The sequence below is a fragment of the Electrophorus electricus genome, chromosome 10 (assembly GCF_013358815.1).
Source record: "Electrophorus electricus isolate fEleEle1 chromosome 10, fEleEle1.pri, whole genome shotgun sequence".
Lineage (NCBI taxonomy): Eukaryota > Metazoa > Chordata > Actinopteri > Gymnotiformes > Gymnotidae > Electrophorus > Electrophorus electricus.
In genome coordinates, this window is record NC_049544.1 from 14,848,890 (window position 1) to 14,873,111 (window position 24,222).

General features: G+C 40.0%; 1 protein-coding gene across 3 annotated transcripts in view; it reads right to left on the reverse strand.

Annotated features, from left to right (window-relative positions):
• Positions 1 to 24,222, reverse strand: part of scn5lab (sodium channel, voltage gated, type V-like, alpha b) — a 96,947-nt gene that overhangs the window by 40,103 nt on the left and 32,622 nt on the right. For 2 of the 3 annotated variants that reach the window (XM_035530535.1, XM_035530534.1), the window contains 8 exons: positions 13,913 to 14,054; positions 13,312 to 13,509; positions 12,785 to 12,961; positions 12,189 to 12,539; positions 9,992 to 10,103; positions 7,122 to 7,360; positions 3,447 to 3,620; positions 2,842 to 3,198 (listed from right to left, as the gene is read on the reverse strand). In XM_035530535.1, coding sequence (XP_035386428.1) covers positions 2,842 to 3,198; positions 3,447 to 3,620; positions 7,122 to 7,360; positions 9,992 to 10,103; positions 12,189 to 12,539; positions 12,785 to 12,961; positions 13,312 to 13,509; positions 13,913 to 14,054 — 1,750 coding nt within the window. The remainder of the gene's footprint in view (positions 1 to 2,841; positions 3,199 to 3,446; positions 3,621 to 7,121; positions 7,361 to 9,991; positions 10,104 to 12,188; positions 12,540 to 12,784; positions 12,962 to 13,311; positions 13,510 to 13,912; positions 14,055 to 24,222) is intronic. The other variant, XM_035530536.1, reaches the window with a different exon arrangement.

Sequence of the window (24,222 nt, forward strand, 5' to 3'; positions counted from 1 at the left end):
CAGAGATCAACCACTGTGTGTTAACATGTGGAGTTTTTTACAAGTGGAGCATTGTACTTGTTTGGTTTTGTAAGTTACAAATTACATCTCTAATTAACAGGCTATCCTCAGAGCACAGCGAACAATCACAGACAGGCAGCAACCACAGCCCATTCAAATTGCCTGGTTTTGCCTCTACTCTTCAGTTTGCTACCGTGTGCAACCACTGAAACCCCATAATCAAGATGAATGGTTTTTGGTTCTTTCAGAGCAGATTGACATATCCTGACAACTATGCAGCAATTTTACAAATGAGACACACTCAAAGATGTTACACAACATCTCTCACAACCAGTCAGCAGGAGTGAAAGACTGAGAACACATAGAGTGTGCACTTTGTGTGTGTGTGTGAGAGAGAGAGAGAGAGAGAGAGAGAGAGAGAGAGAGAGAGAGAGGAGGGGGGGGGGAGAGAGAGAGAGATAGCCCAAAAGAAGAAAATGTGCATTACATACAATACAAATGATAAGCAAATGATGCTCTGTAGTGGAGGCAGCCCCACTGAGAAAGATAATATTATACAATGCATAGGGTTGGGTAATTGTTACTGGTTGCACTAGCCTCACAGAGACAAGGCCAGAGCCTTAGAAAGACATGGGCTTGTTAACACCACATGCTGTCCTGTGAATGCCCCACCTTCCGTGGGACCCAATTAAGCACAGAAAGACGTAAGCAGATACACAAAGCTTTGCATCAACTGAGTATCAGGGGACAATCATGAAGATCTATTTTTCATGAAGGTTCACAAAAATATCAGCCAAACTATACCTGTATCAATTTAGTTAAATTTAGTTAGCATGCCAAAGACAAATTGCTATTTGAGGTTTATTATTTTATAATTAATAATTTACAATTTTCTCATATTACTTTCTCATGTGCTGATTTACCATTCTATCTATGCATGTTTCCTTTTACACAATAAGGCTGCCCTATGTACACACCCATTCGTCTTTATCCACTCTTTTAAATAATTTTTTAATCCTTTCATTTTCCCATAAAATAAATGCATTTAATTCTGACAGCACTCAGCAATGTAACACTACTAACCTATTGTTTTTGATGCTCTGAATTTTCAAGATAGTTAGCATATACAATACAAAGATTGACTGCATTTCATTTCAAATATGACTGCATTTCATCTTTTTGTTCCTCCATTTGGCTTTTATGTTCTTTTAATTTTTAAGATACAGAAATCAAATTCAGCAGGATTTGACCTTTCACCCATTGCATATAACTGCATTCTTTTTTATATTTCTGCATCGTAGCATAAAACTTCACTCATGTGACTATTTCCTGGATATACAAGAGATATAGCCTAAAGCATGTGATTGCATTTTATATTCATATGTCTTCACCTACTTCTTTCATCCATCTTCTATTGCATAAAACATATAAATATTCAAACATCAAGCCAGAATTCTTCTAGACTATTTTCCAGACTATAGTAACAACTTGAAGTACATATCTAGGCTCTCTGCACTGCCCATATCTTCCTCAGTCACTAAGGTGACTAGGCTGAATGGTCGAAAAATAATTGCCATAAGAAAATGACAAGCATTTGACCTCTGCTTACTTTTGGGGAAGGAACCTGAGGCAGGAAAGGATAAGTTAGAAATTTAATATTTTGGCAATGCCACACGCCTGTACTGTGATAGAGATCCTCATTTAACAGTCCGAAGCATGGGTGGCTCAGAAACAACACCTGCCCATGTGTTAGTTAGGACAGAAAACATGTTGTGCTGACAGCCTAGTGGACACATTGTTATGCTATGGTTTATGTGTGTGATCCTGTTTCTCTGTATGTGTTCAGTTTCGCACAACAAAGGCATGCATATCCAGCAAACATGTAATGAAATATCTATATTTATCTATATATATCCTCCAAAAGTGTCTATCATGATTGAAGTTCTGTTTACATGATCAGTAATCTGATTTGATGCTAAAGATGGAGACATCAAATTCAGGTGGTGTATGTGTATTCCGATTACTGCTTATAATGCATTTAAAAATGTTTATAATCGAAATAGGCCTATATAATTCCTATCACAGCTTTGTGGGGAGCATGAAAATAGAAAAGCGAGCACATACACACAAACACACACGCACACACACCTCCCTACCTCCTAAATGAGTAGGAACAGCCTGCCAACACTCTATATAAAAAGCTGAAGCAGGCGCCTAATTGTCAGAAGACCCTTGAGTAAAAGGCCCCCGAGAAGGGTTTCTCCATTTGTTCCCTTATAGGAAATAGTTAGTGTGGCCCTGCCAAAGGCTTTTGCCACAGCAGACATGGAAGAGCGGGTGCGATGGAGAGGGCCAGAGTGAGGGCAGCAGGGAGAGACTGATAACAAGAGAGAGTGATTGAGAGAACCGAAGCAATGTAGAAAGCCAAAGAGAGACAGAGAGAAGACAGACAGACAAACAGAAAAACCTAGGAAATGGGAAGTGAAAATGGGAACTGTTGATCCCGCAGGGTCTGAGCTCTTAGCTCTGGTTGTTGACAGCAGGGAACACGGGTTGAATGTGTTTGCACTGGCCAAACAGAGCAAAGCTGACCTAAGGGAAACCATCCATCTACAACTCAAGATGGCAGTTCTAAAAAGACATAAAGCAAAATACTGTAGTATAGCCCTTACAGACCCAATTCAGAGGCTTATCCTTTCAATGTCCCGAACCCGTTTTACACCAATTAATATCTGATTGGATGCTCTACTTGTCAGCAGCATAGTACAGCACAGCATCAACAGTCAAACCATAATAACAACTCATCATTGGGATGCCTCAATAGGGAAGAAAAAACCTTACCACCAGATTCCCGATCACCATGACCAGCATGAAGACCAGAATGCAGAGTGGCTGGCCCGCCACTTCCATACAGTCCCACATGGTTTCGATCCACTCTCCACACAGCACACGGAACACGATCAGGAAGGAGTGGAAGAAATCCTTCATGTGCCAGCGTGGTAGCTCACACTCCTTGGAGATTTTGCACACGCACAGCTCATAATTTTTGCCGAACAGCTGCATGCCCACTACAGCAAAGATGAAGACGATGATGGCAAGAACCAGAGTGAGGTTGCCCAAAGCGCCCACGGAGTTCCCAATGATCTTAATAAGCGTGTTCAGGGTGGGCCATGACTTAGCCAGTTTGAAGACTCTCAGCTGGGAAAGCAAAAGGATCACTCGTGTCAATTGGTCAGGGGGAATCACTAGTAAATCAGTACATTTAGAATTTGGTAATCCATTTAACTTTAGTCCATGCTTTTAATAATATGGAAGTCATAAATTTAAAAAAAATGAAAGAACTTTTACATTACTGTTTATCATCTCTTAAATTATGTAGGATGAAGGATTAACAGGGCATTTATGTCTCTGACCACAACTCATGGCTGTTAGAGGTGATACATTACCAGTCTGAAGGAACGCAGGACAGACAGGCCTTCCACATTTGAAAGGCCGAGCTCCATCAGGCTGAGACAAACAATGAAGCTGTCAAAGATGTTCCACCCCTGCTGGAAGTAATAGTATGGGTCCAGTGCAATGATCTTGAAGACCATCTCTGCTGTGAAGATTCCTGTGAAGACCTGTGGGTGTATAAATGAGACAACATTTCATGCAACAGATTTTAAGTCAGAACCTATGAATTCAGTTGGCAGAATTTGTTTTACTTATTCAATTTTATATAACAAATATTCGACCTTACATATTGTTGTTACCATTTTCATACACTTAAAATTCCTTTATCAAAAATAATCAAACAAAAAAAAGATTCAGTGACTCGTTGCTTTGTTCTTTGTTCTGTGTCTATTTAAGACAAACTAATCTGTGCAAACACTTATATAGCCATTATGATGTTTCTTTTAGGTACATTCTATTCACTTTCAACTCGATAATAACCGATTAGCCTTTTGTAGCCATGTATGACAGCAGACAGTGGATAGCACTACCGCTAAAGGACAGGGTTAGCAAAAGCAGCAGCGTCTGTGACACATCTGCTCTTTGTTTTGCTTTTTTCTTTTCATTTTTTTTTCATGAAGAGTGTGTCATTCTGGTTGTTGTTGCTTTTGGACGAGCTCATGGATGTGACATGTGATACGTGACACAGGCAGTAGGGTAGACTGGGAAGCTGCACATCCCAGCTGGAGCTGGGCCTTTTAACACTGGCTGGCCCTGTCACTAGTTATGTCCCTATGATACATCGCAGGCTTCAATATCACATCTGCCCTGCATATGCTTAGCTACTCCTTCCCACCATGCCTCTTCTACATCTTGTAATCACCTCTTTAATCTGAACATCAACATGGAGACCTGGCAAAAATGGATCTCTTCCGGCTTCTTTGAAGTCAGTTTTTTTTTTTTTTTTTTTTTCAAACCTCACGGCACCAATCAACAGCTTCACCGAGTATATAGTAACTCATTTTGGCTTCCATAAGTCTGAGATGTTAATACAGACATCACACACATACCGAGCTATAGATGACAGGCTCTTCCAATGCTGGTGGCTCTGTGATAGCTGTCTTGTTATGAAGGACACAGACATCACTGATGCTTACAGGCCTTAAAACCCAGTAAAATGAATGTATGACCAAGCAGATTTTGTGTGACAGTGACTGGTGTACTATTCTCCATCATCTTAAGTTGACCTTCACCTTTCCACAACAAAGACCAACTCTGCCATATTCTCTATTCCATCTTCACAGAGTAATTAGCTAAGCATACTTCTCTTCTGCCTTGATAGGCTGATTCCAATTGCTATTATACTTCATAGAAAGAGACGCCCTTAAGAGAGGGGCCTTCCTGACTTTCTAATATTTATCTAATCTAAATCTAGCTAATATTTCTAAATATTTCTAATAGAATGTTGATATTATCATAGGAGATTTTAAATGACAATAGCCCAAAGAGGGACAAAATGAGAGAGAGAGAGAGAGAGAGAGAGAGAGAGAGAGAGAAAGAGAGAGGAACTTAAACAAAACAACCATAACAACTCTTGAAACATGCAACACTGAGCAAGAGCAATGCTATTTATTATAGTATTCATACCATTTATCCACTTAATTATTCTGAGACTATATTGTGTCTGAACAGAGTGTTAGTACACATGTATTCTGTTACAGAAAAAGGGTTGTATAAGAAAGAGATGAAAATTGCATTTATGAAACTTTCACCTATCTATAAACTGCAACCAGCCATTAGTTTAGCTTTTTTTTTTTTTCGAATGGGATTGCTTAAAGGAACATCTGACCTTGGACACTCAGGCACGACAAAGGGAGGCCGCAGAATTTTCTGAGGTGAGTGAAACTTGATCAACTGTACAGCATGCCACAGCACATGAGAGTCTGACTCATCAAGAGGCCGACTCAGTGGCGCCTGCCCTTCTCTCTGCATCTCTCCAGGAGACGGACTCTCCTCTGTACCCATGAACCACCAATAGGTTCGGTTGCGGGGGAGGGGTGCCTGGTTGAGGATACCCCCCCTACCCTCCCACCCCATTGCAGGACAGGAGATGCTCAGTGACATTCTCACTGTAGGATGAAATGTGCCGCTAACCATGGCCATCAACACAGCTGTCTATTGCAGTCATCATAGTCTGCTCGACAGATTAGACAGGAGTGTGGGATGCATAAGGATAATGCCACCAATGGGAACAGATAGTGAAGCCACTTTTGTCAAGCATCAATCAGACAGACACATAATACCAATTCCAAATCATCTAGATTTCTGTGAAAAAAGCACAAGAAGCCCTTTAAATATGGCCAGGACTTTTGTAACTGAAAAGTTTTTGGGGGTGTTATCCAATAACTAATCCAGTAACTAATGACATTATGAACCATGTCATGAAAAGGCCAAATAATACATCAACCACTAATTATATAATTTAATTGACATATATATATATATATATATATATATATATATATATATATATATATATATATATATATATATATATATATATATATAAACAGAACAAATGGCATGATTAGTCATCAGTTTTTGAAACAGAGAACAACTCTGAACATAATGCAACTATGTAACATGGTTGAGCATTCAGAGTGTGCTTGCCACCTGGAACCTGATAATACTGAACTTGTACAAAACCAGCACTGCATTCCCACTTCTTCAGAGATGGAGGTGAGACAGAGGCAATAATAGCATCAGTCATGCAAAACAACAGCTATGACTACCATGGGAGAAGGCATATATCTTCACTGGCGGGCTCTGTCATACAATATGTTCCCTCAACCCCACAGCTGAAGTGAGACACACCATGTCTCCAGCTCGATAAACACCAGCCAGCATGAACAAATGCCGGGGCTGACCAAGTGTAGAGAGACATATTGATTCAAGCAGCACTGTCCTGACATGACTCTCTCTAAGACTTAATACAGCTCAACTGCTCACAACATACAGTAACACACAGCTATAGTGTGATGCAGGAAGCATTATGATGGCATAAATGAGTTGTTTGCATGTCACACATAAAAAGTGTTCAACCTTACAACTATACTGTGGAAACTGTGTCTCTTGTGCACATTTAAATATTAAAGCAGATCCAATGTGTACACTGTGTTAGTGTTTTAATGATATTTTTCTGCAGTATGTTTTTGATATGCTATGCAGCATGCCAAAAAAATATCATATGGATTTCTCTATTTTATTAGAGAAAAAATGTAAAGTTATTTTTAACCTTTAATATATTTCTATCAAAAACTACCAGTGTATACTTCTTTCTAGATACACAAATAAGTGCATAAATAGGGATGAATTCTATCTCTCACAATCAGTTTATTTTCTTCTGTAGTGAACATTAAATCCTGAAAAGTGTTGGCTTTGCATGCAGCTAGCAGTGTTGAGCTGGATAATGAGCAAGGTGCTACATGTGGGATGCCCCTTTAACAAGTGGGAAAACAGGCAGAGTCTGACAAATGTGTCTACAAAGAGCCAACCAGCCCCCCCCCCCCCCAAAAAAAAATGACCTAGGTACTGTTCAAACTCACCAGAGAACATGCAGACTGCCTGTGACCCTCCCCACCTGCCCCGTCATGCATGTTAAAGTGCGGACTACCTTAATGCCTCCTCACCAGGTTGCCCACGGACAGCATCCTGTTGAATTCGTCTGTCATGGGGTAATGCTCCAGGGCCATAAAGAGTGTATTGAGCACGATGCAAATAGTAATGGCCAGGTCCAGGAAGGGGTCCATAACCATGAACTTGACCCACTCCTTAAGCTTGAGCCAGTCAGGGCAGCACTTCCATACCAGGTACTTGTGGGCAAAGACGTACCAGCAGGGATGACATTTTTGCTGGGCTTCTTCCAACTCTGTCCAAATAGAAAAAGAACATTTGATTTACTGAGGCATTTTGTAAATACTAAACTAGTTCTCTGGAGCAAAAGAATTTTGAGTATTTCATAGTTTTCATAGACTAGATCAGACTTAGACCTTAGCCACAAGAAAAAACAGTAAATTATACTTGCACAAAATGCGAGATTAATTCTAGATCATCATAAAACTAATCTTGTGGAAAACTATAGATGAGATGTATGTTTAAGGAAAAGGCTAGAATTTTTTTCTCCTTTAATGGAGTTTGACACAAAATGTGCTGAGCAGTGGGCTAGGGTGGGATGGAATGGTGTTTGGTGAGATGGGTAGGGGCCACAGTGCCTGCATCCATTTCTAATGGAGAATCTGATAAAGACAGACAGCAGGTCTGCTTCCTTGATTTAGGAGGACTAATGTAGATGCTAACTCCTGAAATGTGTGTGTGCTAGTGCCATTCTCCACTGGGAGTGCAGCCACCTTGACAAACCTCATTTCGTCCACTCCAGTGGAAATTTACCAACCAACAGGCATCCCCTGGACACCAGGCCCATCATCCCATCATCACTTTGCTCAGAACAGAAATGTATATAGAACAAGTGATTCCTCAAGGTTTTCTCTTTTGACCTGAATATGCTAACTGCAGCTAACTGGAGATGTGCTAAAAGTCACACTTTCTAAAGATGCAAGATAGTAGCGAGAATAGCAGCACAGTGATAACCAGGTGGCTGAATCAGTCAAACAAGTAACAGTTAGCTATATGTTTACATGATAAAATAATAATCTCACCACCCACTTTATTAAAAACATTTATTTGAAAACATCTTGTAGGTTTACAATTAAAGACTATAATCCATATCCATGATCAGTTTTTCTCAGCCATTCTGCAACTCTTCATAAATGTGCAGTCATGCCCTCGCTGCCCTTCCATGCCACCAATATGTCAGTGTCACTGCTGGGTCGAAAATGGTTCACCACCCAAATAATATCTGGTCAAGACTAGCTAGACGGTCAGAAACTGACTAGTAATTAATGGGGTGGAGGATGTTTGATGTGCATTTTATAAGTACAATTTTATTGACTTTGATTTTGACTTTACCAAATGAACTATAATGTAAAATATGTTCATGTAGACAGAATGTACATAAAAAAGTGGAAGCCAAGTGTATGTGCAAAATAGGGTATATAAGCCTTCATGGGATCAACACAACCTATGTTCATTATACATAGTGCTATACTTGGCTTCATGGTGTCTTGCTATGTCAGCTTTTGTGTCTGTGGTAATGAGGATAGGCCTTTTCTCATGCTACTGCACCTGAAATAGGCCTTCTGTGTGATGAAATCCCTTTGGTTAGCAGTTTCTCAGCTGACAAATTCACAATTTGAGACCACTGCCTTTATAGGAAAGATTCTAAACATGATTTCATCATATTTACCAAAAGTAAAATACTTCTTAAAGCCTCATTGGGGATTTGCTAGCTGTTTTTTTTCCATCTAATTTGTAGTGAATACCCATTGATTCCTTAAACTAATTCTTTGTTGATGTCTCCTTTCACGAACACAGCTACTTACATAACATTGGTTACCACAGTGAGTTTGGATAGCACTGTAGGTTTGGTAATGCTCTTCAATGTTTCTTCACATGATTTTTACATTTATCTTTTTACATTTTACATTTATTATACTAAAGCAAAAATTAAAGTAGAGTTATTTTTAAGTTTTAAAGTTGTTAATGTCACAGCATATTAGTCATTTCATACTGGTTGTGTAATAATATGAGAGAGGGAACATTCCTTCACCTGCTCTACTTCAGCAGGGTATAGACTGACAGGCACCTTCTCATTCTTAAGAAGTACTGTTTTAAAAATACTGTGTCTAGAACTAGCAGAACTTTGAAAATGTGAACACTGCAAATACTTCAACTTCAGGCAAGACATGCAGAACAACAGCTGCTGTTTGTTTATCCCATGAAAAGAAAACATTTCTCTCCTACAAGTAGTTTACACATAATACTCCTGGCCAGTTTGACAGATAGCATAACATAGTCCACAAAGTGGAGATTTCCAGCAATGCTGACCAATGCTGCTACATTATTGATGGGGTTAAAGTGCCCCACTGAAAAAATTGCTTCTTGTGAGGTCCTGGTGATACTGCAAGCAAGCTAATCGGTTTTATAGAGGATAACACCTCTGTCTTGAAAACAGCAGAGAGTGAGTTCCCAGGGGACTACCTTAACGGTGTACAGATGGAGATGCCCTTCTGTCCTCACATGCTCTGCACTCTGAGAGGCAAAACAAAATCTCTGAAAGGAGATTTTATATCTACACAGAGATTTTCATTGTGAAACTCTCTTGAAGGAGAAAGTGGATGAGATCAGCTTTTATTCAATATTATGGTCAGTGTATCACAATTTAAAAAGAGTATCATCTAATTAAATTGATTTTAATACACAATCATTTCAAAGGCAACAGTTTGGAAATACATTTTTCAACATATTATCTGTTACAGTTATGAACCATAAACTGTCCTAAAAAAGAAAGGAGAAAAGGCTTATATTTCTGGAAGTGTCACTGGTTAGGGAATTTTACCAAGGCCAGTTCTGAAGAGTAAGATTTCCGCTCTGTGCATCTTACCTTCCATGGCGTCAGTGAGGTAGCTGGTAGCACTCAGCGTCCTGTCTCTACCCTCCTGGGAGATGATGTGGGGGAGGAGCATACTGCTCAGCTCACTCACTGAGTTTGGTCCCTGTGCATGGGAAAAAGGGACCGTGGGGATGCAAACGTTGGAAAACAACAGAAGCCTGCTAGTGTCACCTTAATGCACCTTCTTCACTGGTGGGAAGCTCTACATATGTTGTTTCAGCAAGTGCTATTACAGTGACTATCACTAGTTTTGATCATGCCACTCAAATGCCACTTGCAAAGTAAGCTGTGTGTAGCACACGATTGTCCATTATATATTTTATTAAATATAATTTGTATCATTGTAAAGTGGAATATTTAAACTCATTATAGGTTTGTTGTAGTGTGTTTTCCTTTAAAATAAACAAATTTGTAAAGTTGAAGGTGAGTGTGTGTGCTCCACACAGCTTACTTTGCAAAAATTTATTTGAGTGGCATGATAACTAGAATATAGTATATATGTGTATATATATATATATATATATATATATATATATATATATATATATATATATATATATATATATATATTCTATATATATATATATATATATATATATATATATATATATATATTCTATACATATGTACTATATTATAGTATTGTATAAATATTGAGGTGAGTAACTGTAGTGTATTGTAGATAGAGATGTAGAGATATTCAAAATTGTAATGAAGTACACAAAGTGTCCAGAGAAATTCAGACAGAGGTCCTTCATCAGCTGTGCAAGAAAATTATTATATGGTACTGTAAACCATGTCTGTATTTGATTATTTTCTAGCTGTACTCTTTCAAAACCACAATTGGTCTGACTTATTTGTTTAATTTGTAAGTACCTTGTCTTAAGCAGTGACTAGGATTATTTGACCCCAGGCAATCAAAGGTATGACGCAAAGAGTCACTTTGACACTGCCTACGAAAACACCCACACATGCTGTTTTGGCAAGAGGGAAACACCAGAAGTCCTTTCTCCTGTGTGTGTGTGTGTGTGTGTGTGTGTGTGTGTGTGTGTGTGTGTGTGCGCGTGTGCGCATGTGTGGATCTTTGTGTGTCAAAGACAATGTGTGTGCGTAATTGTGTGTGGCGAAACACCACAACTCCTATTCAGCTGTTGCTACGTTACCATAGCTGCATTGCCAAGACAACAGTGTATCCTCATTCCCTCTCCCTCAGTCATTTCTGTCAGCTAGTGCTGAGGTTGTCAGGTATCTCGAGAGCTCCTGGCTAACCTGTGAACTTTCAGGCCTTTCTCTTTAGAAAAAGTACAGGAACAACTTCCCATACATTTATACTTTTTGCCACCTCTCAAAACACCTCTCAAAATGTTTTTTTTCTTTTGTCTATTTATTTTTTTATTATTATTTTTTTCTGAAGCTTGATATCGATACTAGTCTTTAAACCTTTAACAGAGTGCATAACTGCTACATGCATCTCCTGAGCTTCTGATTTTTACTATCGCAATACTATCGCATTAGCTCTCACTATTCCATACATTCACATGTAATGTTCATCTAAGCAAAATGAAAATAAGACATGCAGTGGGTTTGTCTGGGCTGAGTTATAAATGTCTATAAATGGTTATAAATGTCTATAAATGTCTCTCAGTAGCACTGGGCCAAGCATGGCTAGAGACATCGTATAGGCTATGATTAAGCCCTCTGTCACTGCATTCAGTGTTTCATAGAAGTAAGCTCTTGTTTCCTTGGAAGAGGTTATCATACTCTCTGCTCTGTCTTTTGAGACTCACTGTTTGTTTCTTCAGTATATAGAATACTGCACTATACACAGACAACCGACCATTCAACAAAGAAACAACGAAATTATTTACATTTATTTTTTGAATATGCAACAATCTGTTCAGTCAGACACCTTATGCTGCTACCAGAAAACTCAAGGAACAAAGGTCTCTGTCCTGTTGTAAACACAATTCTTTTTTAAACCATGGAATTGTTCATACTTTGAATATTGTTATTATTATTATTGAAAAAATGTATGTCTGCTTACAATGTAGAATGTATTGTTTTTCAGTAAACTGTATCCATGCCTTTCACCATTATATTTCCAGTTAGTCTAAAATTATATTGTGACCTGACAGCACAGCTGAGATTCAAAGGGAGACCTATTACCTTTGTTAAAATAGTTACTCACACTTTCTTCTTTGACCTTCTCCATCGTGCATGCTGGCAGTGAGAGGGGGCTCATGGGCCCCGGGCTGGAGATGCCGTTCTGATCCATGGCCACAAACAGTTTGCCATTGATGTTGAGGCTTGGGTAGAAAACCTGGGAGCTGTGGCTACACGTGCTCTGTGCGCTGGTGCGGCGTCCATGCCAGGGCAGAACCAGCGAGCCAGGACGACTGTCCGAATCGCCGGGAGCACTGAATTCATCATCAGCATCCACCTCCGAGTCCTTGCTCCGCAGGCGAAAGTTGAAGATGCTGACCTGGCTTCCTCGTCTGGTGCGCGTGGACAGAGTACGTACCAGCAAGGTATGTGTTTGCTGGAGGGGGAAACAGCAGCTTGAGCTGAAATGGGCTGAGCAAAAGCATTTGATTTCTTCTCCGTTAGAAGGTTGCTGCAATACAGTTACTGTCTTTGATTATTAGTGACAATTAATTACGCATTTCCTATATAAATCTTTCCTAGCCAGTACTGCAGTTCAGGTCTTTTCCACGGAATTGTTTTGTTACATTATCACCTCCTTTTTGACAAGTGTGATCACATTTCCCAATAAGACCAAACTACCTTTACTCCCTCAATGGTGTCTAGCTTTGGTGTTTTTTCATTGCCATCATTCTCTGTCTCCTCGCAAACAGGCCCCAGGCTTTTCTTCCGTTCCTCATGCTCTTTGTCATCATGTAGGGCTGAGGGAGACATGTCAGGAGCCACCACAGATTCAGCCTCCTGAGCTTTCTGAGCTGCCTGTAAAATAGAGGGACATTCACATTTGTATCCAAGCAGGAAGATGAAGGTGTATGAACATAAATATGGACAAGGGAAAAAGATGATGATCATATTTCCATTAGGCAGCTAAATTATTCATAATTATGACTTAAATGCGCTACTTGAATTTTTGGATTAGTACTGCATGACAAAAGACTGTCACAGCTTCAGTCTACTTGAAACAAAACACGACATGCTTTCATGTTGCTATGAAATTAGCATTTATCCATTGTAAGGGAGTAAAAAAATACTTTTTTTCTCTAATCTTTTTATTGCCATCATAGATCACCAACAACAATCAGGTTGGACAACATTAAGTAGACACATACCTGCTGTTCTTTTTTTAACTGTTCCATTGCAAGCTGAAACTCTTTCTCTTTCTGCCATGCCTCAGCAATGGTGGCCTGGTTCTGCTCCTCATAGGCCATAGCCACAACTGCCAGGATGAGGTTTACCAGGTAGAAGGAACCCAGGAAGATCACCACCACGAAGAACACCATGTACGTCTTCCCTGCAGACCGAAGAGTCTGCCAGGAGGAAATGATTGTGTATGGGCATGAAATAACTGAACAAATAGAGATTTTCCATCTTCTTTTGGGCAAACTTGGGACCCCTTATTAGTCTACTGTCTCACCCTCTCTCTGTATGCTCTGAACAGCCAATCAATAAAACAACAAAATGCCAGACATGTATTCTAGCTATTTTATCAGTGACAAGAGGTGTAGGAGGTGCTGCGTTTACATGCACGACACATATTTTTGTTTTTGTTTCAAGCTAGCATTTTTTATATGCCACTTTTCTCAAGAAATGATGAGATCAGCTTTTGGCTTAGATTTAATCCATGAAACATCCCATCAAAATGTCACTTTTCAGGAATTAATCCAAAACAGAAGCTCAAAATTATGACACAGACATAGTGAAAATGCAGACCTGATGGTAGAGGTTTTCCCAGTAGTCCTGTGTCATAAGCCTGAAGAGGGAGAGAAAGGCCCAGCCAAAGGTGTCAAAGCTGGTGTATCCATAGTTTGGATTGCGTCCTGTTTTAATACATTGAAAACCATCTGGACATTTCCTATGAACAGAAGGAAACAAACATCAGTCTAAAAAGCAGATTCCACTCTAGTTTAGAATTAGGTTTAATGCAGAATTTGACAAACGTTTTTGTGCATATTTTTTATACAGTACACAAACCCCAATTGTCCCCTCCACTGTAATGTGTCCATAGGGCATCCTGACATAAAGTGCAAAGGTGAACCCAGCATCACACCTCGACCTGTCATGGGGTCACCTGATGAGGCAATGGACTGTCAGCATGAGTGAGCTGAGAGACCAGTGGCGCCGGCTGCCCTTGCCCATACCCATTCCAGAGAGCAGCCCCTCCCCTCCCATCTCCCAGCAGACCCGCCCCTATCAGGGAGGTGGTGGCCGGTGCCAGTCTGCTGAGAGAGTGAGGGTGTGGGGCGATGGGCACTATCGCTCTCAGACACCTTGCCATGGAGGACGTGCTAATGGATGGTCCCCACTTCAGTTCAAGCTGATGGGGAACCTCGTACCCTACCACACTGATATCGCCTCCTGTTTCCCCATCCAGCACAATGGACAACATGAACATGTGCAATGAAGCAGCACTTGGAACTATTTAGGGTATTGTAATCTGACATTTATGCCAAATGCGCTCATAAGTCAAAGGACAGTAAGTTGTTTTTCCACTAGTTTTTACTGCTTAGCATTTTCCCCAAAAGTGGGCCTTGCTTCATTCAACTGTTACACTTGAGCTCCAGTGTAAGGGCTTCACACCCCTTTCATATATCCCTTCACCAAACCATCATAATGCTATTGTCATTTACGAGTGATACAAACCTTAGTGTGGAGTCACTTGGAAAATCTGTTAAAAGAAAGTGCTCTCACTCAGCAGAATGGCAGCTGGGGCCATATCACTGAGGCACAAGGCATTCTACCACAGGCTATTTTAGGAACTAGCAAGTATCTTTGTCCTGTTGGGGTCCAGGGAATGAGAAGGAGGCAAAGACAGAGCCAGGGTGATGGACTCTGGGAATCTGTGTTCAGTGCCAGTGCATGTAAACCAATACACTTGCTATTGTTTCTGTGTGGTTGCAGTTTCAAAGCCTGTTATGTCAGAAGTCTGTTACAACATAACAAGATGTACTACAGGTGACTTCCGATGGATGAATACCACACACCTCGGTGTGCTTGGGGCTGTATCAGTTAACCACTCTGATCGACATGATTGGCAGTGGCCTGCTTGTAATCAGTATGAATCAAACTGGTAAGTTAAAATGGAAAGAGGGCTCAAATTGCAACTAATAGTTGGTTTAATGTGCAGAGACAAAATAGTCATTGCAGTGAGAGCAATTAAGTGCTCAGTGCTATCCAGTGGCAAATTAGAAGTTTCCCTGAGTTTCCCTGTGTTTGACATGTTTATGCTCCCTTTCTGATCCATATTTACAGAATACAGTAGCTGGACCAAAATAGGTGAGCCAGAGGGGTATAAAACAACAGGCTCCCTTACTTCTCATAATTTGGGTTCCAGCCACAGATGAGATCTCATTGTTTGGCAAAAGGCCACGAATAACAGGGAGAGCAGTAACTGACCTCAATAGTGGGTCAGAGAAAGGGAACATTGGCAGAGGCTGTAACACCGCTGCCAGCCATGAAACAACAGAGGGAGTGAGGAAGGGGATGGCAGGCAAGCTTCAAAGTCTGGAGATTCTGCCTCCCTACCCTGCGGTACGACACGATCGGATTTCCATCCGGGTTCACAAGGTGACTGACACACTCTACCTTCCCTCATCCGGATTACCTCACTCTAGGTGGCAAGAAATACAGTGAGAATTAAATACCTGAGGCTTTGGAGACTGTTGTCCAAAGGTAATAAATATAGTGCTACAAATGATCATGCAGAATGCTGATGAAAGAGAGTCTGGTGAGAGCACTCTTTCACAGCTTTGTTTTTTTGTCAGGATAATAATTACAGTGTGCATTTTAAAATATGAATAGTTGCTTTAGTCTTAGCTGGTAAAAGCTTTAAACTAATTAACAATTAAACAGTTGGTCTGTGATAAAAGGCAATCAGTGGAGTGCAGTTAAGCTATTTAGAGTTGGATCTGATCTGGCTTAGAACCAAAGCCTTGATCTGTCTGCTTGGGTGACCTGTAACTACCACTGCTGTCATATTTAGAGGTTCCAAAACATAACCTAATAACAGTTTATAAATAGTCTCTCTTGCTTTAATGAACATACCTTATCATAATTACTTGTGTCTTACACTTGGACAGATAGGTGTTTTTAATAGATATGAAGTACTAGTGTGAAAACTGCTTTGCCATTTGGTGAGCATGAGAGAATAATATTAACTTTATAACATTTTCAGTTTATTACATTCTTCTGCAGATCCACTGTTACTTTTACTGTAAGCACTGGTCACTGGCCACTAATTGCAACCATGAACTGGTAATGAAATATAATGTATATCTAACAGGACTGCTGCAGCCTTACAGAGCTCCATGGCTCTGTTTAATCTCTGTTGGACACAGGTCAAAGTCAACCTTCTTATCACAAGGCAAGGCTGACAGATATGTCTTTTGTTTCAGTCTGGCTATGGGCAGATGTTAGAATCAACATTTACAGACCTCACTATAATTTACAACAATGGACCATTAGACAGCAAGGCTGTCACGGCAATAACCTGGTGATTCAAAGAGAAGGTCATGCACTTTCCATATGTTCAGTTTCGATTACCATTCTCGTTTGAAAAAAAAACAAAACTGCTTTGGAATTTTAAGTATCACATTATCAATTAATACACAATTTTAAGATAACAATTTGCAACTATGCCAGAAAATATGGAAGGTGCAAACCTTATAATAAAAAGATTGTATAGCAATTACTGTCTATTTCTCATTGAACAGTGCTTAAAATCCAAATGAGCAGTCATCCTTATCATGAAACCCTAGAAGCTTCCATGAGCTGATGATTGCCTATCCTTCCTTCAACACTATTGTGCTCACTTCAATTATTTTTTTCTCAAGTCTTATTTGTGCACTTGCTTTACTTGTAAATGCCAGGCCTCAGAAGCAAGCGTGTTCTTCGCCTGCGTTGTTATTTTCACCTTCTGTATATTTAGCCTCTAATGTATAGTACAGGGATGTGAGATTAAAAGGGTACAAAGCGAAGGCATAAAACTAAAAAAGATAATGCTGAGATAATCTGTATGCTTGGTAGAGACATTAAAGGCCTTTGCTTCTGCTGAGTGCAGTGCAGAGAGTAAAGTGCACAGTGCATTATCATGCAGCAGCAGGGCACAGTCCTGAAAGTGCAGTGGCATTATGCTCAGCTTCAGCACTAGAGAGTGTTTGGAGAAATACTTGCTTGTCCATCATGAGATGGTCTTTGTGCTCTACTCCTTTTCGGAAGTCAAGCCCAGGTCAATGAATGCCATTGATTGTTTTAACTTCAGGGTCAGGGTAATAAATGCATTTAAAGAGAAAGTCGTAATAGATTTTTTAAAGGGTATTGATTATTGTAGCAAAATGCAGAAAATCATTTCAAATTAATTAAGGTAACTGACATTAATTATGCAATATACCTAAATATGCAACAAGGTTTAGATTTGTAAGTAAAAAATATGATTATTCAAAAAAAACAACTTTGAAATGTTACTCTATTTGGATTTTTTAAGTAGCGAATAAGTACTGTATTTATATATAGTGTATTTATAGTACTTATCTGTAGTGAAGTCCAACAGCACTTTGTAGTCAGCGGTTGAAAAAGATTTGCTTTAAATAAGCATGTATAAACAATTTGAAGCCAATGATGGAATGTTTTTAAAAAGTAGTATGAATACAATGATCAGAGAACAGGAAAACCTTCAGCCTTGTGATAGTGCTTTTCTTAATACAAGGGCAAAGCAAGATATTATTTTTTGTAGGTTTTGGTTAAGGTTTTAGGTTTTTTGATAAGGTTTGGCTCTATCAAGCTTTATCTTGTACTGTGTTGCATACTGCAGTGTAGGTTTTGTAGAGCAACAAAAAAAAATCCTTTGGCTGTCTTTTTTATCACTTGACTTTTTATCACTTCACTTGACAGTTGACAAGATGGCATTGTTGTCAAGATAGCACTGCTGATGGTAGCCTGGGCACAGTAGACTATAGTACTATCTTTCTTTTTGTTTATACACTGTGTGATCAGTTACTCAAAACTGATTACTTTCACTAGACAAGAACAGCTTAAAATCAGTTCACTCCAGACAGATTTTGACCACTTTTCACATATCTAGAAAGCTTTTTGGAGATCTTAGTTGCAGTAATAACAGCTCTCTATGAGAGATGGAGGAGACACAGATGGAAGAAGATCGCTGGTGTGCTAATGAAGCTCCAACAGCAAGAATTTCAAACTGCACTCCCATCAATTCACCTGATGAATCTCTGCTCCTTCCCCAACAAAATGGATGAGCTGTTTCTCCAAAATAGGACAAACAAGGACTTTTCACATTCTGCTGCTCTTTGTTTCACTCAAACCTGGCTCAGTATCCACCCCTGACAGTGTATTACATCTGCGGGGCTTCCAGCTATACCAAGCGGATCATGTAACAGAGCTGTGAGAGAAAAAGAATCATGGTGGGATTTGCTTCTACAATAGCTAAGGCTGGTGTGCCAATGTTACAGTGTCCAAATTTGGAGACATTGTTGATAAACTGCAAGTCAGTTTATTCACCGAAGGAGTTTTACTCTTTCATCCTGGTTAGTATTGTCATCCCTCCCCAGGCCAGGGTGAATGATGCACTGCAAACCCTGGCAAAATCAGATAACCGACTTGGAACAGAAACTCACTTTTCAAAATCCTTGTGGACTTTAAGAGAGCAAAATTTAATTATGACTAGCAAAATATAGATGGCATATTAATTGTCCCATCATAGATAATAACACTCTTATCAATTCTTATCATTCTGTTCACTGCGCAGCTTTGGGCACTCTAATCACTACTTGGTTCATTTTATTCCAACCTAAAGGCAAAAACTAAGGTCTGCAAAGCCAGTGGTCAAAACATTGAAGAAATGGACTAGAAAGGTCAAGCATGAACTGAAAGATCTGGAAAAACCTAGAAAAACTGACACTATGACATCTTACATCTGATTTTTTGAAGATTTGTGTGCCAGAGCAAGACCTTCTACATATACAACAATAACAAGCCATGATTCACAGCCATACTAAGACAACTTCATCAGGCCAAGAATGCCTGCAGAAGTAATATAAGATACTCACTGCCAAAGGTGATCAGCGGGGCTAAAAGAAGCTACACAGAAACGCTGAATAGCAGGTTTTGATTCAGTGATGTTGCATCAATGTAGAGAGCCCTGCAAAACATCACAAACATAAAGCCATCCCCCTTGCTGAGGCAAACAAAGGCCTGGCTGATCACCTGAATGTCTTTTACTGCAACTTTGAGAGGGACCAATTCACACCCCTCACCCACTCCAGCCCAAAGACAACAGCCCCCATCACACCTCTGGCAACCATCCACCCCCCCCCCCCCCATCCCCGATACTCAGGCTGCACTCAAGATAGGTGAAGAGGATGTGTGTTGGCTCTTCCACTGACAGAAAACAAGAAAAGCACGAGGTCCAGACAGTGTCTCCCCTTCCTGTCTTAAAGTCTGTACGACCAACTGCCTTCAATTTTCATACAGATATTCAACAAATCCCTGGAGTTGTTTGAAGTCCACTTCTGCTTCAAATGTTTCACTATCATCTTGGTCCCAAAGAAACCTTCCATCACAAGACTTAATGACTACAGGCCTGTTGCTTTGATATGGTCATGAAGTCCTTTGACTGATGTTGGCCCACCTGAAAATCATCAAAGAACACCTGCTGGACCCCCTGAAGTTTGTCTAGTGGGCAAGCAGTTTGCCTACTGATCAGGACATGTGCTGGACCCCCTGCAATTTGCCTACTGGACAAACAGGTGAGTGGATGACACAGTCAACATGGGATGGCACCTTGCAACACCTTGACTGCCCAATTGCATATAAATTTGCAAGAATCCTGTTTGTGGACTTCAGCTCAGCATTCAACACCATAATTACAGACATATTCTCCTCCAAACTTTCCCAGCTCACTGTATCCCACACCATCTGAGAGTGAATGAGGGGTCAAACAGATTTTGCTCTAGTGCAGTCAGAACAGTGCAATATTCAGTAGGAGCGGAACACGCTCAAGGCTGTGGAGATGACAGTGGACTTTAGGACACACCCTTAGCACTGCTTTTCCTCACAATATCAAACAGCCATGTGTGGACACCTTCAAGATTCTGGGAACTACCATTTCCCAAGACCTAATGTGGGAGAGCAACATCAACTCTATCCTCAAAAAGGCCCAGCACAGGATGTACTTTCTGCAGTAACTAAGGAAGTATGGTCTCTGGTGCTCCCCTTTTCACCCTCCAGAACTACTCTGCAAGTACCAGAAATGGGCAAAGAAAATCATTATAGATTCTTCACACACTGGACACACCCTTTTTCAAGTCCTCCTCTAGGATTTTCCTCATGCTATGTATGCTACATGCAATTCAGGCAGCAACCTGAAACATGAGACAGTGCTATACCCTTGCTGAGAAACGTTAAGCCCTATAGAAGTCCCCAGTGACAAGAGCTGTTAATGCAGAAACAGCTGTGTTATGTTTAGATGTCATGTCAAAGACCTCATAAAATTACCATGTACAACATATGCTTTGTTACCATTAAGTCTCACATTCCACTGATGCATGTGTATTGTAGGAATATGCACTTAAAAAATTAATTGCTGTCAAAACTGAAATTAATATTACCCTATTAAGCTGGGCAAATTTTTTAAAAAGTCAGGTAAGTCAGGTAAGGTGCTGAAGTTACTTGTGTAATGTCAACTACTAAAATATAATGACATAATAAAATGCATATAAAATAGAGTATTTTGGTCATATAAATATTTTTCTGTACTGTTTGAAGGGGGGGGGTTCCATTATTATTTTGTATTTATACATTGCATTATCATGTTTGTCACTGAGGTTTGTGTTTGAAGCAGTCATACATTACTGAGCATATCAACCATGTTACATTGTGTAGTTTGCAAAAAGAATTTCAGATTTTTTCATGAGCCCTATCATACCAAAATTAACAAAAAATAGCAGTTGTTCAATTTCCATTAATTTGATCCCCAACGGCAACACTGTCACACTATCAACACAAATGAGAGAAAGCAGACTGATGCTCCCGATAAGATAGCTGATATTAGCCCTACAATAGTTGAAACTTTTAGCACCATTGTTAAATATTCACTACTACATATTCACAATGACATCAGCAGTAGTTGATCAGCATTATTCCTAAATAGTATAGTCTACAGAAAATAAAATCACTTCCGCCATGCTGTGTCAACTTATTTTGCTTTAAGATGTGTGGATTTGTTTGTAGCTCATTCTTATAACACAAACACAGTGTGCAAATCTTTAGGCTGTGGACTAAGATGTACTAATGTAGGCTAATGCTCTATGCTCATTGTGTTTTCAAGTATAACAAGGTTTTGCACCTGCTTCACTAGTTGCTGTACAGGTGACTTATACATACCTCTCAAGGTCAGAAATTTCCAATGTTTGAGATGGTGTGGGGGTGCTAATCTAACTATCGGCACATCTCATTGGCTAATCTAAGTAACGTACTGCTGCAGCAACAAATCAAATACAGTCTAAGCAGTAAATTCATCTATATTACAGCAGAGCTTTTTGTGACGTGTGAGATTTGATTGGTTGTATGTCTCCCAAATGTGAGAGTCTCATGGCCAATGCTTCGGACTTGAGAGGTATGCTTTTGTAGTAATTGCGTTATCAATATCTCAAGATATTGATGTATTGTATCCAGTTCAGTTAAATGGAAAAACAAAATCAATGTGGCATTTTAGTATGACGTCACTGAATATGTCATGTACACTGAAGAAAATTTCAGCACCCCCAACTTAAAATACCTTCCCATATCCCTGAGGTCAACCATGAAAAAATGAAGTGACCACTGCAAAGTTAAAATTGTTAGCTTCAGTAGACACTGTATATTCATAGTGTCTTTAGTTTTCTGCTGCGGTTACCTGCTCCCTTTAATTTACTTTCTCCTATACTCCTAGGTTTTCACTGTACTATCAATATGGATTCTAATAAAACTCACTTGCACTTACATCCTACTTTCATGCCTCCATCAACCACATTATAGAAGCCCAACCCTACTAAGCATGCACCAGGCCAGACTTCTTCTCACAAGGAAGCGTGTTTGTATCTTGATGGTTTAACCTCTACCTTCCAGGCTGGAAAATCTTTCATTTTGCTTTCTGTTTTAAACACCTGGGGCAAATTTACTTCGGAAGGTTTGTGTGAGGCTTTTATCTTGCAGGGCAAGCTGTACTTAACCTGCCCCAGTCTTCTAGACATAGTGGAGGTTCTGTTTTAAGAACTTTTCTCAAGGCTTTACAAAAGGCACATATAATATTGGATCACAGAGCTAAGGAGGCAAGAAGTTTGGAGGGGGTTTCGAAGTATGAGAAACATTTTGTAAGTCTCCTGCTACCCTGCCTACCACTTCATCCAGGGCCTCTGACCAGCATGCAGCTGCTTCTCTCCCTCAAGCAGCTCCTGTGTTGGCTCCTTTGTGCCCCACTCACTTGGCCTAAAGGGACAGCCAGAGACATAGTAAGCAGAGCACACTAACTTGCTCGGCCTCTCTAGGAGCCCCAGGTCCTATTCCGGCTCCACAGAGAATTCCAGTTCCAGTTCCAGTTCCCCGGCTTCCTGCTATGCTAGACTCCTCATCTTTTGGTCCCTGTATCTCTGAGTTGGTGCCTGTCTCCACTGTGCTTCTGAGTCTGTTGGCCACTGCATTTCACACTAGCCAGGATGCAGTAGTTGCACTTCCTTCCACCCAGGACATGGCAACCATGCTTCCTGCTGTGCAAGACATGGAAGCTGCACTTCTACTGTTCAGATCCCTGGCTGGTTGCCTGGCCAGTTCACTGCCTGACCACCTGGTCAGTTCCCACCCAGCAACCTGTCCAGATTCCTGTTCAGTGTGAACACCCTTCATTATAGTCTGCTATGTCTGTGCATTCTCATGTCCCTGGAAGTATTTTTGTTCCTGTTTCTGTTTCAGTGTTTGTTCTGGTTGCCATTCATATCCCTATGTATTCGTTTGTCTATATACTCGTACCGGTCATAGTCTCAATCTCTTGATTATTCCCAACCCCTTGTCTAGTCCTTTCTCTGTTGGTATACATTCCCAGTCTTGTATTCCATATCATGTTCAACTTTGTGTCCAGTCTTCAATCCAACCCTTTATTCAGACCCATATTCCCATCTTTTCTTATGTCCTCTGTCCAGTCCTGTGTCCAGCCTCAGGGGTATATGTGTGTGTGTGTGTGTGTGTGTGTGTGTGTGTTTTGGGGGGTCCCTTGTTAATTTGCCCTGCTCTCTGTACATCCTTTTTTTTTTTTTTTTTTTTGCCTTGATAGCATCTTTATTTCGTAGATTCCCAGTGTCTTTGGCTTTCCACTGTGGTCTCCTGCTTCATTTCTCCGAGACTCAATGCTTGAAATGCAATGATATTCACCAGTACACAGTACTAGCACTTCTGCATTTTACTTTTTTGGCTTTTTATTCTTTCTCGCCATATCATGTTCTGGATGATTCATGACTACATACACTGCATTACCCATTATGTGACACTTTCCTCTTTTTCTGCAAGTCTAGTACAAGACAAATAATATTAATTCTAGTCTAAGTAATGTTAATGCTAATTTACAGTGTTGGTCTGGATCCAAAAAGGCACAAATAGATTGTGTAAGTCAGACAATGACACAGCAGAGCTTCAAACAGAACTAGTAGCTACTGAAATGCAGGTGGATAGCAGCAAGCTAACTTTAGCTCCACTGCTAGCAGTGAGGAACCTGTTGATGTAAAATCAGCAAAAACACCTGAAGCTGGTTGTTATTTTGAGTAAATAAATTTATGTTGTGAACATCAGTGATATCTCCTAGTATCTTTTATTCACTATAGAAATTTAAAAAAATGTAATACTTAATGATTTGCCCACTCACACTAGCATCCTGCTTCTTGTCTCCTTCAACCTGATTATAGAAAAATTACTTTCCAGAACAGTAAAATAGTAAAATGACAGTAACACAGTAACTAGGCTTCTTAAACACTTGTTTTTCT